Consider the following 13726-nt stretch of genomic DNA (forward strand, 5'->3'; position numbering starts at 1 on the left):
GGAACTTTGGTGATCCAGTGGCAGCCTGCCTCACCTACATGACCTTTTACCCTTTCTCCTACTCTTTATTCTTTCCTATATTCCATTGACTTGAACACACCAATCCCATTCCTAATTCAAAGCTTCTGCCTATCCCTCCCTCCTTTCTGCAAGAATTTTTCCAAGATTTGTGTTCAGCCCGTTGGTTCTCATCCTTCAGTCTCTGTTCAGATGTCTGCTCCTCAGGACCTTTCAGAACATATTTCCTATATAGCATCTCATCTTACCTCTTAGTCACCCTCTAGCCTTATATGCAGGTTGATTTTCTATCTAGCAGTTGTTATTTGAAATGAACTTATGTGTCTATGTGTCCATTACCTATCTTCTGCCTTGTGGCTGAGTAAAGGAACATTGTTTTGTTTGCTGGCCTGATCTCAGCATCCAGAGTGGCATCTGGCACCAAACATGGAATTGATAATTATTTATTGAATGACTGAATGAAAAATTTCCTTCCAGATGATTCATCCCAGGTCCTCTACAAAGTGAACTAAATAGATAAACTTACAAAGTATGCATTGTCTGAGTGTGGTGGTGCAAGTGTGGTGTAATCCCAGTACTAGAAAGGCTGAAACTTGAGGATCACAGGTTCAAGGACAGCCTCAGCAGTATAGAAAGACTCTCAGAAACCTAGTGAGAACCTATTTCAAAACAAAACATAAAAAGGGCTGAGGGTATAGCTCAGAGATAGAATGTTCCTGGCTTCACTTCCCAGTACCACCAAAAAAAGAAGAAATAAAAAAGAATAGTATGAGCTGTATGAGATCTTCAGATAAACTCCAGTGATCTGCTTCATGAGCATGACTGCTTCTTGGGACAGCCTAGCCTTGAGTTTGAGGTCATGCTTTTTATGTAACAGTGTGCCTGGGACAGAGTAACTTTAAGAGCAAAAGCTGTCATCGCTAATAATAAGCCTACAATAAAGATTGTAAAAGAACTCAACCACCTGGAAGCTGAGTAAAACCAAAACAGACAAAGGATTGACAGGAACCTGTCAGACAGAGTGCTGGGAAAGTAAGAGGCAGCCTTCTTTTTTTTCTGTCTCCAAACTTCTCTGAAAGCATTCAACACCATGATAAAAGACCAGTCTGTTAGGAGGAGAGTGAGTCTGGTGCTGATGGGGTCATGTCAACACCAGGGATGCCAGGCATGTCTGAATTTCCTAGCATTCCCAAGAGACTACAAACACGGGGCCGCGGCTAGTGGGAGACAAGGCTCCAGTGGATTACTGACTGGGCTAAGTGGGAGACAAGGCTCCAGTGGATTACTGGCTGGGCTAGTGCTTTGAATTTTAGAATGGGAATTTCCAGGAAAGCGTGGCAATGGACCTGGGATGTGATGTATGTAGCCACCTGCTAGTGTGAGCATAAGCTGCCACAATGAGGGACAGAAGGGACGGCAGCTGTCCTGAGGGGCTGAAGTGCCTGGAGGTAACAAACAGGAAGGAAGGAGAGCAAAAGCTGGGTGGCCTGTCTGAATCCTATTACTGATCTAGATTTACACATGGCAAAGAAATAGAAGAGACGGAGCCCTGGGCATGATCTACTTCACCATGGACTGCACACTATGTGAAATGCAGGAAGTACAGACATAGACCGCGACTCTCAGGAGCATGGAATTGCTGGTTAGGAAGATGTATGCAGAGTAGGCAACTGTGAACAGTACAGAAGATAAGACAGCGCCAACCCCGTGTATTTGTTGGTGGTTATGCTCTTTTGGTGTACGCCTCACGATATTCTCATGCTATTAAGTAATCATTTTCTCTTTCCAAGGCCTGGGGCACTACAGGGACGGGGTTTCTTCAGGATCTGTGTTATTAGCCCTGCCCACCAAGGACAGGGCTGTGGCTGGGATTCGGGTGGGTGGATGATGTTGAAGTGGACCGCGGTCAGTGCTGGTGCCGGCAGCCTCACAATGCTCAGGGAAAGTAATAGAAAGCTTGGAATCCAGGATTGGCTATTTGTTTTGACAATTGGCACTGTGCCCTTCCCTGCTCTTAATTTATGACAACTGAGTAGACATGATAGAATTAGCAGATGTGAGAAGCACTGGTTAAATATTAACTTTTTCTTCTGATATTAATTCTGGGCACAAAACGGGATACTACTATGATTTCCTTAAATAAAATGTGAGTCCTTTTTTCCTTGAAGGTATGTATATAATACATGCATGAACAAATATGTACACACACACACACACACACATACACACATTTTTGTTTTCTTTGCTCTTTTACTGCTTATTCTGAAGCTGAGATTTTATTACCTTTATCCTTTGACTTTCTTTAGAAACTCTCTGAGTTTTTACTTCATCTCTCAGACCTTTCTCTTCTTCTGGCAACTGGTTTAAGACTCTAGTCTGAGTTTTCTTAAGTTACATTCTGTTATTCCTTTTTATTTTTATTTTTCCTTTACTGGGGATTAAACCCAGGAGCACTCTACCACTGAACTATATCCCTAACCCTTTTTATTTTATTTTATTTTATTATTTTTTGTGGTGAGGGTGGAACCCAGGGGCTTTTCTAGCTCTTGGCTACAATCCCGGACCTATTTTATACTATATTTAAAAACATGGTCTCACTAAGTTGCTGAGAGCCTCACTAAGTAGCTGATGCTGGCTTCGAACCTGTGCAATCCTCCTGTCTCAGCCTCCCAAGCGCTGGGGTTACAAGCTTGCACCACCACACCTGGCTTTATTTTTTTAATTTTAAGACACAGTCTTGTTAAGCTACCCAGTCTGGTCTTAAACTTGTAATCCTCCTGCCTCAGCCTCCTAAGTGGGATGATAGAGGTATGCTCCTGCACCTGGCTCACATCTCACAATTTCTGAAGTACAGTCTTAGCTTTCCAAGATACTGTATTTCTTTTTTCTTTTCTCTCTCTTTTTTTTGCAGTACTGGGCACGGAACCAAGGGGGGTTCTATCTCTGAGCTACACCCCAGCCCTATTTTTTTTTATTCTTTATTTTGAAACAGTCTCACTAAGTTATGGAGGGCCTCACTGAGTAGCTGAGGCTGTCTGAGAACCACGATCCTCCTATCTCAGCCTCCCAAATGCTGGGATTACAAGCGTGTGCCACCACGCCTGGCTATGTGTGTTGTATTTCTAAGGCATATTTTACATCAGGATCTATCATATTTTAACAAGATATTCTTGATCCTATTCCTCATTTATTTATTCGATTTTTAATACACCAGAGACTTTTACTCTAGAAATAGAAATGGTGTGGTGACATGGATTTGATAGATACATCTTGAGCTTTAATAGTCTGCAGTGGGCTGGATAAGTTTAGAACCACGATGACCTCCCAAGATGTCAGTAAAGTTGCGTCCTGTTCTCTCCTCAGTGTGGGCAGAGGAGAGACATTCCGCCCCAGAGCCCCCATCTTACACACAGGATGTTCAATGTGGGTGATGCAATCCATATCACAAACAATCTACAAAGGATTGAGGATAGAGATATGTCTACAATTATTGTTTTTCCTGGAGCTTGTGGGAACACACACACACTTCTGTTTGTGTAATCTGAAGGCCTGTCCCAGGAACAGTCTGAGCTTATTATGACTCAAAATCCATTGAAGACTACAACCACTCCTGTGATGAGGACTGTCTGAGAATTAGGGGTATTTCCATTTGAAGAAGTGCATTTTTTGTTCTGGCAAGGACTGGTGCATTCCAGGTACTTAAGGAGAGAGGAGAAATAGAATGAACATGTGTCACAGCCAAATAAAACAAAATAAAAGAATGTCTATATAGGAGGCTTGTTTGTAATAAATGTAATAGATTGTTTTCCATTAATGTGTCCATAAGAAATTTTTAAATAAAAACCAAAGAATAAACGCCCAATTCCATAGCAAACATCAAAGATATGCCATTTGGTACTGCAATAACAATACCTTATATTTATTGAACACTCTTTCTTGGCTAACACATGGTATTTATAATGACTCCAGTTGTTTACTATAATTATTATCCCTTTTACAGATGAGGTGACTGAGACATAGAAAGTTTGGGTAGTTTGCCTAAGTTTACAGACGTAATAAATAATAAATATAAAATAATGTAACACAGACATATTGAAAAATATTTTCATAAGTTTCCAAGGAAGGGGTTAGTAAAATATAATCAGCATTTATGAATGATATTCAAATTTTAACATAAACTTTATAAAGTAAAATGTTTCAGATTTTTTCCTTCCTTCCTTTCTTTTTTTTTATCTTTTTTGTGGTGCTAGGGATTGAATCCAGTGGCATTCTACTTCTTAAATATACTCCCAGATTTATTTTTTTGGAGACAGGGTCTTGCTAAGTTACTGAGATCCCCCCTATGTTACTAAGGCTGGCTTTGAATCAGCAATCCTCCTGTCTCAGCATCCCGAGTACTGGGATTACAGGCATACTCCATCATGCCCAGCTCAGTTTCATAATTTTTAACTAAAACTTCTCAGTTTCATAATTTTTAACTAAAATTGTTACACAATTAATTCCTTCATTCTTCCACTGGCTTTTCTGTTAGGCGTTGCCTTGGGCAAGGATGATTCTTACCATCCACCTTTTTGTCTTTTCCAGTTTGATAAAATATTATTAATTTAACTTATACTAGTACCATATAATTAAACCATCACTCAACACCATTCATGTATGTGTACAACGTGGCATATCTCCTATCAACTGATTTTCACTTACCTGGCAACAGGTGTGGGGGAAGAGAAGAACCATGTACCTTTTAGAACATTGCCCCCTAGACCACCCTTATGTAGATTCACCTACATTTAGCATGAATTTATCACACCATACTTTGTGGTTTGTTTTTTATTTTTTACTAATTTTAAATGATAGTCATGACTAATGTTTAAAACAATTTGGAATATTTTTCATAAAGATAAATCTATGGTAGAAAGAATATCTTAAATATTTCTTGCTCAGACTTTCTTCTCCCATTCTTGACACAAGTTTGTGTGTGCACCAACACATGAACCCACATACCCACTCATTATTTGTGACTTGCACATGGAAAAGATCTGTTGCCCCAGAATTCTGGAACATGCCAATGATCTGTGAAAGTCCTCCACGCCAGTTTGTTGTGTAATTTTAAGCTTTTTTCTGAAATAACGTCCAAAGTGCCTATTTCTGAAATGAAGTGCGTTCAGAAGGGTGAAGAAAACTTAACACACATGTATTTTTTTAGCATCTGGTTTTCAGAAACGTTTCCACCCATCCCTCCAAGTCCATCTGAAGAGAGATCTGGGAAATGCTGAGTGGCACCAGTGGAAGCTATTTGTTTATTTGTTTATGACCTTTTCTATGGGAAACCAATGAACATCTCTTCCCTAAGACACTTCTAAGTGAACTTACTTTGATGGAAAGAGTTGGGGATTTGGAATGAAACGGCACTGGTGCAAATCTTGGCTTGGCTGCCAGTGAGAAACCTAGAATCAACTTCTTTATATTAAAACAGAAATAGTTATAACACCACCTCACAGAGTATTTATAAGGATCAAAGGAGAGAATGCACATAAAAATGCTTTATAAACTAAAATCTAGTTTACAATATTGTTGCCCTTTCCATTTTTATCACCAATAAAACAATCATTTTTCAAAGCACCTAACTGAAAAGTACTGGTCCATAGCTTTAATTGCTAAAATGTGGTAATCTTAAAACCACAGCCCTCTCCCCAAGGATAAGGGCAAGAATGAGAATTTGTATAATCACAGTGCTTTATAGTGAATATTTAAGCTTCTGATTTTTAACTTCAGGAAAACTGCATGCTGGATGAGTTGAAGCAATAATCAGTTTGTATTGATTCATTGGCTTCCAGTGCAAAGACTAGTTTCCAGGTTTTTTAAGGCAGAATAATAGGCTTACAATGTTTTAGCATTAATGCGATTGCTGGATTCTGCATTCAGACACTGAAAGACCTTGAGGGCTTAACTATCCCACTAATTGAGGAAGCGATCTGAGAGCCAACAAAGTCTGAGGCAGCAAAATTGGATTTAAATACTAAAGTTGCCCTTCAACATATGCCAAAATTTTTAAATATTAAATCTAGACCAAAAGGATGCACTCTCTTTACCTGTCTTTCCCCTTCCCAAAGACTCAGTCTTCACATGTGGATTCTTTGCATCATAAACTCCTTTTACATTTACTACCAAGAAGCAGGTAACACTAAAATAAAACCCCAATTAAAAAAATGGGTAATTGAACTGAGTAGAAATTTCTCAAAAGAAGAAATACAAAGGGCCAATAAGTATGTGAAAAAGGGTTCAACATTTTTAGCAATCAGGGAAATGCACATGAAAACCACACTGAGATCCCATTCAGCTCTCCAGTTAGAATGCCAATCATCAAGAATACAAACAACAGTAAAAGCTGGTAAGGATATGAAAAGGGAAATTTTAGACATTCGTGGTGGGATTGTAAATTAGTACAGCCACTATGGAGAACAGAGTGAAGGTTCCTCAGAAGACCAGGAATGGACTCAGCTATACCACTCTGGGGTAGCTTTCCAGAGGAATTGGAGTCAGAATACTATAGTGATACAGGTTTATAGCAGCAGGATGATTCACAATAGCCAAATAATGGAACCAGCCCAGATGTCCTTCAACAGATGAATGGTTTATAAAACTGTGGTGTATGCAAACAATGGAGTTTTACTCAGCCATAAGGAAGTCAGTGGCAGGAAACAGATAATTAGATGGTCTAATATTAACGGACTGGAGCGTATTATGCTGAGATCAGCAAGTCTCAGAAACTGAAGGGTTGTATGTTTTCTTTCATATGTGGAAGCTAGAGAGAAATTGGAAAACAAAAGGGACTTCAGATAAATGAGGAGAGACCAGTAGAATAATGGGAGGGGATTTGGAGAAGGAGATGGAGAAGAGAAAGGGAGATTTGATTTTTTTTAAAAAAAGCAGTTTAAATCATGCTATGTACATATATGAAGTTATCAATTCCAATCTCAACAATATGTATGAAAGGAGGGAACAGGGTGTGATCCAGAGGGAAACACACCAGCTGCTGTGTGCATGTACGTTTCTGTCGCTCTGAACCTCATGACGTGTAACTACAAATCCGCAGTAAAAGTATATATTTTTTATAAAAAAGAAGCAGGTAGCCACTTAGAACTCAACCAGCCACCTTGTATTTTCAATGACTTGAAACTAAACAATGTATTAAACATTAATTTGTATCCATATACAATTATATATAATTTACATTCATATATTCATATATTCAATGTATTAAACAGTAATTTGTATGGCTTAAAGATTTCCCACATTAATGCAGATATTCAATAGCTTCTAATGCGATGTAAAATATTCCCTTGGATGTCCAATAGACATCTCAAACTTAAAGTAGCTCACACTGAATTTCTGAGCTGCCTCTATTTGAAACTCCACTCTGCTGATAGTATCCCACTTAATCTGACGAGAGTGTCTCATTCCTTTTAGTTTATCATCTAAAAATCTTGGAGTTGTCCATGACTCTTTATTTATTGCCTGCTTGCTTGCTTGCTTGCTTTTCTAACTTATTTTTTAATTCAAAGACCCACCCCTCAAGAATCCTGCTGGCCCTACCTTCACAACATACCTTACTCGTAACTCTACAAGGCCTTTCTCACTTCACTCAAAGAAAAAGCTGAGCCCTTCTAGTTATATAAGGTCTCCATTTGCTCTGCCCAATTACAGTGTTACTTCATCTCCTATCAGATATGTTGCTAAGTGAACTCTCTTAAAGCCTTGGGCTGTTCCCACAGCCCCGACTTCCCCTCCACCAGTCCTGTGGCCAGCCCTTTACCTCCTTCAAGTGTCTATGTAGATGTCATCTTCCCAGTGAGCCCTTCCCTGACCACTCTAATAAAGATTAAACTAGCTGGGTATGGTGGCACATGCCTGTAATCCCAGTACTTGAGACAGGAGGATCATAGGTTTGAGGCCATCCTTAGCAATTTTGCAAGATCCTGTTTTTGAAGAAGAAGGAGGAGGAGAAGGAGGAGGAGAAGGAGGAGGAGGAAGAAGAAGAGGAGAAGGATGAGAAGGAGAAGGAGGAGGAGGAGGAGGAGGAAGAAGAAGAAGAAGAAGAAGAGGAGGAGGAGGAGGAGGAGGAGGAGGAGGAGGAGGAGGAGGAGGAGGAGGAGGAGGAAAAATGTGTGTGGGTAGTATAGCCTGAAGGTAGAATACCCCTGGGTTCAATTCCCAGTACCAAAAAAAAATTTAAAAAGATTACACAATTCTCTACCCCACACTTTTAACTCCATCCTGCTCATTTTGTCTCAAGAAACACTGATTGGTTTACTTATTAACTGAGTTATTGTCTAGCTTCTCCCACTAGAATGTAAGCACTACAAGGCTAGAAATTTTTTATTACTTTATTCAGTAAAGTACCCCCGGTGTCTAGAATTGAGTATGGCCCATAATAAGTCTCCATGTACAGTCTCACAGATTGTACACTGCACCAGGCCCAGGGCACTGAGTTCACATAAGAATGTGACACTCTGGAACTGTGCAACATATTGATCCCATAGGAGTTCAACAAGAATTTGTTGAAATTGAATAAAACAAAATGTTTTGCTAGATTATTTTAAGTGCACCTCTCTCCATAATCCCTAGAGGAAAAAAAAAAAAAACCCAGTGTGGAAGGATCACTTGGAGAGTTTATAGACCCACAGACCCAAGGAAGATATTTATAACAGTTCCTGGATTGTGGGTTTCAACCTACCCTACCTACACCACCTTAAGTACTGTTTACTAGCTAAACAAAGTATTCCACTGGAGGTAGGCAAATTGGCTCTGTTTTGGGAGTCTACATAATCACTATTTTCCCACAAGATAATTGAACAGTAAGTGTTATTTAAAGTAGTCTTGGATGAATTCCCAGTTTCACTGTAGGAAAAGAGGAGTTTATATCATGGGATTTTTGTTTTGGTTTGAGGGTCAGCATGCAGGGCTGTTTAGGCAGCTCTTTTTTTCTGGTTGTAATTAAATAAAATCCATGAGATCACGAAGTTTTCCCATGTTTCAACAGGGTTTTTCCACCGGTCTGTCCTCCTACCCCAACTTTCTAAAATTCTGCAATGTTGTGTTTCTTCCTACTACAGCTGATTAGCTAAAATTTTATAAATAAGTATGCCAGCCTCCCTCACTTCCCTTCTGATTAATTCGGGAGTGTCATCATTTCCTGAGAGGAGTGGCAGTTGGTGATGTCATAGGCTCTCCCCCTGAGGTGACTAGTCTGGCACCAGGACTTTCCTGAGCCCTCAGGGTGGAAGGAGGCATAGTGTCTGCTGGAATTTTTCCAGTAAAGGATGTGGGTGTCTTCTTTGAAAGCTCTCTGTAGTCATTAAGGGGATCTAGAGGCTACTTTCTAATGTGATTCAGGATATTTAAAGAGTGAGTTGGAGATGATGAGGACACCCTAGTTACTCAACAGTTACCTTCAGGGTCTGGTTTTCCACTGCTTCTGTTGTCTCACATTCAGGTTTAGAACAGCATAAAACTGCCAAGGATTTGCTGTATTGCTTTGGATTGTTTGAGAAAATTCCAAGCGCTCCCATGCCCTTCCTGCTGAGTGGCTCTCAACCACGCAGAGCCTCGCATCTCTCTCCTTCCTGTCCAGCAACTGAGGAGACCACAGTCCTCCCAGAGCTAGTGGTGATGTCAGAACTTTCTGCAATATTGAGGTTATCAGACCCTAATTTTTAGATGAGGTGGGAGGAGGTCAGGGAGCAGTGCCCAGAGAACAGTTAGTAGATGGGATACATCAAATAAGCTTGTGTTTTCTCCTGGAGATGACAGATAGTGATGCTACTTACTGCTCTGAGCTCCGAGGACCAAAACAATTCAATACTAGATCAGGAGAGTATTTAAACTATATTCCTTAGTGTGTCTCTCTTGAGCTGTGATGAGGACATGAAAATGGGGATATTAGAAGTCGCCTGAATTACCATGTTTGCTATGATCTGAACACACCCTGTCCTTACCCACCCTTGCAAACAGCAGCCTGGGGTTGAACAGCACCATGGGGTTGAACTCTCACAGAACAACCGTGGTAGATGTCTGTCTGCAGTGCTCTCTGCATCACGCCACTCAGTTAGGTGGCCAGGCCCTCCATTTCTGGCATCTACTCCATGCTAGCTCTACGGACCCAAGTCATCTTCCTATGCCAGGCCTTCTGAGGCTAAGGGGAAGGAAAACAGCTGACAGATTAAACACATACACCTCCAAATCAGCAAACTTGCCTCTCCCTAGCTAGCTGATCATGTGTAAGCTGCTCGTGCCTCTGTGGCTCAGGGGTTCCATCTGTAAAATGGAGATAAGATAATCTCAGATGTGCTTTGTAGATTAAACCAATGTTTGGAAAGTCTTGTACCAACAAATAGAATAGATATGCTGTATTTTAGAATTTCTAGCATGCCAAGAAGCTGAAGCACATTTCCTGTGATAGTTTTTTTTTTTTCCCTGTAAGGTGCTATTTTCTTTCCTATACAGACTCCACAGTCAGCTTTTATTTAAAATTTAAAAATATATAACTTTGATGCATAATAGATACATGAGAGGTGAATCAGAGACAGCTTCCAGAACAGTAACAGTGAACAACATCTTTCTCTTGACTTTCTTGGTTTCTTTACCCCTGTTTTTAGCCTCCCCCCAAAAAATATACTTCACAATTAGAAGAGAATTAAGGATTTTCTACTTAACTTTCCTTCAACCATAAGTATTTTTTAATTAATTGCACAGAACCTTTCATTCCTTGGCTCACATAATTGTCTTCTCATTCATTGATTTAACAGGTAGTCAGTCATTCAGTGCTATAGGCTTAAGATTCTCAGCCTTTGTTTATCTTTCATCTCTAGGAGAGATTCAGTCTTCAGATTTGAAAGACTCAGGGACACTTCCTGGAGGAAGTGGTGACTAACAAAAGACCTAACTAATGGGCGGAACTTCCCAGCACAGAACAGCATATGTGAAGGTGTGGAGGCAAGGGAGGATCTGATGTGGACGAGGAGCTGAATTCAGTATAAGTAATTAACTGGAAAATTGGGGCTTCGGGAAGGTACTGGAAAGGGGCAGAGTTGGAAAAAAAAAAAAAAGGAATGGACAGAGTATCTCTATTTCTTCTTTTCACTTAATATATGCTCAGCACACAGAGTTGCGATGAATGCTGTGCAAACCCAGTGATGAGACCAAGGACTTGTGCAGGTGAAAAGTACTGAGCTGGGGGGAAATGGTTTTCATAGCACAGAGACATTATGAGATTGCTAGTTTCCTCTGAGCAGTCATGAATTTGGAGAACATCTGATATGCTCATGTGCATTCCAAATCCTGCCACCGAGTCCCTCTCTCTACTAAAGTGAAAATGGAAACTTGATCACATCCAACATCCAGATATCTGTCTTAAAAACAAAACAAAACATTCCAGCATGATGGCGCATGCTTGTAATCCCAGCATTTAGGAGGCTGAGATAGGAGGATTGTGGTTCCGGGACAGCTTCAGCTACTTAGTGAGGCCCTTTGCAACTCAGTGAAATACTGTTTCCAAATAAAGGCTAAAATATAGGGCCGGGGGTGTAGCTCGGAGGTAGAATTCCCCTGGGTTCCATCCCCAGTACCACAAACAAACAAAAAAACCTTAAAACTATATGCTTAGTTTTATTGTAATCCCAACTGGGATAATATTTTAGTAGCTAAATTATGCTAAATGAGCTGCTTGTAAAAAGAAAAAAAATCTTTCAATTCTAACCTTAATCAAAGTTAACTGAATTAAAATATCCTAGAGTGCTGAATAAGAATAATTGTGTAATATGAACAGAGAAAGAAATTTATTACCAAACTATCAACTTTCATTCTCCAGTGCCCATTTTTGCAGCTTTTGACCATCTTAAAGTTTGTTTAAAGGGGAACTGAGTCATACCTACCCATCAGTTCATCTGTATTGTTATTTTTTTTACTTACCATACATTTTCTGAAGTTTTACTAGCAGAATAGAGGAGAGTCTGCCTTAGTTTTGATTTTTTAATTGCATCAACTATAGCACTTAATATGAGCACACATTTAATAATAATTACTTTTGCAGAAGACTAATGAAAATTTAAATTTCACAGATAACTTAATTCTTCCCAACTTTAACACACAAAAAAATATGGAAGCAAATACGCTTCCTCCTTAACTGAATGCTGCAGTAAGCCTGCTACTACTACCATCTGGGGCTTCTGCAGAGAAACACAGTCTCTAGTTAGAGAGGCTCTGCAGGAAGTGAAAGTAACCAAAGGAAGGATGTGAGCACCAGCCCCATCCTGCACATTCTAGATAGGCACACACTGCTGCGCAGGAGAGGCCCATGATATTTGTTCTGTGTTTTTGGCCAAGTATTCCCTTATAAAGACAAAAAATATGAAGCCACTCAGCTAACTCATCTGCTCCCTAAATTGCTTAATATGACAGCACTTAGGGCATAGAAAGAACTAAAAAAATATTATCTGTTGCTCTTGGTTATAATATGATTTTACTATTGAGATCTATGCTGATCAATATGGTAGCCTGTGGCCAAATATGGCTCTTGAATACCTGACATGTTACTTGCCCATATTAAATCATGCTCTGAGGATAAAATACACACTATACTGCAGAGTTAGTTAGGGGAGGATAAAAATAGCTACTTAATAATTTTTGTATTGATTGCAAACATTGAGTTAAATAAAATGTACTAATATAATAAATTTCACCTCTTGCTTCTTATTTTATGGTTGTGGTTGGCTACTTGCACATTTAAAGTGAAGTGTGTGGCTCACATTTGTGGTTTGCATTGTTTGTCTTGGACAGCACTGCTCTCTCTGGAGAGCCCTCCCAGGGTGTGTGGTAAACTAGCCATACAGCAGACATTCATTCTTCAGGGATCTTGATCAGTTAAAAAGAAAGGAAAATGGGCAAAGGAAGCAAATATACACTGCCAACCTTGGTGGCACATGCCTATAATCCCAGTACTTGGGAGGCTAAGGCAAGAGGATCATAGGATTGAGGCCAGCCTCAGCAACTTAGCAAGACCCTATTTCAAAATACAAAGATAAAATGGAGCTAAGGATATAGCTCAGAGTTAGGATGACTCTGGATTAAAACCTTAATACATAAATATGTGTGATACACACATATTTATGAACTGTTCACTTATAAATTTAAGTATATTTTCACTGACTTGTGGTTAATTTTATCTTTAAGAAACCATGCTTAATGTATTATGACTAATGAAAAATCAAAATCCTGTTTCTAGGTTACTGGTTGGTTCACCTTGGAGTGGCTTTCCCAAGAACCGAATGGGAGATGTCTACAAATGCCCTATTGACACATCTACTAATACATGTGAAAAACTGAACTTGCAAAGTAAGTTGTAATGAGCAGTATGATTTTTTACAAATAACATAGTCTCATTGGTCATATACTCAATTCAAAAATAATGGCAAAATAATCAGTTTGGTTTTCAAGAAATGTAGACAACTTTATGCCTTAATCTCTTCAGTCATATGGGCCTCATTGAATCCAATTTTTCAAAACTATTTGAAGAGCTAACTTAACAAGACGTGGGAAATAGGCTGCCTCCTGGACCATCTAGCCCAGACCACAGACAAGTTTTCATCAACATTTATGATGATTTTGTTAATTACTTATAGAAATCTAAGACAACCAAGATCGCTCTCCTTCC

The 13726-nt window shown here is 39.5% G+C and overlaps 1 protein-coding gene across 1 annotated transcript in view; it reads left to right on the forward strand.

The window, feature by feature from the left end:
* Positions 1-13726, forward strand: part of ITGA2 (integrin subunit alpha 2) — a gene marked incomplete at both ends in the record, with an annotated part of 110592 nt that overhangs the window by 39062 nt on the left and 57804 nt on the right. Inside the window, one exon of the mRNA XM_080718029.1 lies at positions 13298-13407. Within this exon, the coding sequence (XP_080574155.1) occupies positions 13298-13407 (110 nt within the window). The remainder of the gene's footprint in view (positions 1-13297; positions 13408-13726) is intronic.

This window comes from Muscardinus avellanarius (assembly GCF_963383645.1).
Source record: "Muscardinus avellanarius genome assembly, chromosome: 1".
Taxonomy (NCBI): domain Eukaryota; kingdom Metazoa; phylum Chordata; class Mammalia; order Rodentia; family Gliridae; genus Muscardinus; species Muscardinus avellanarius.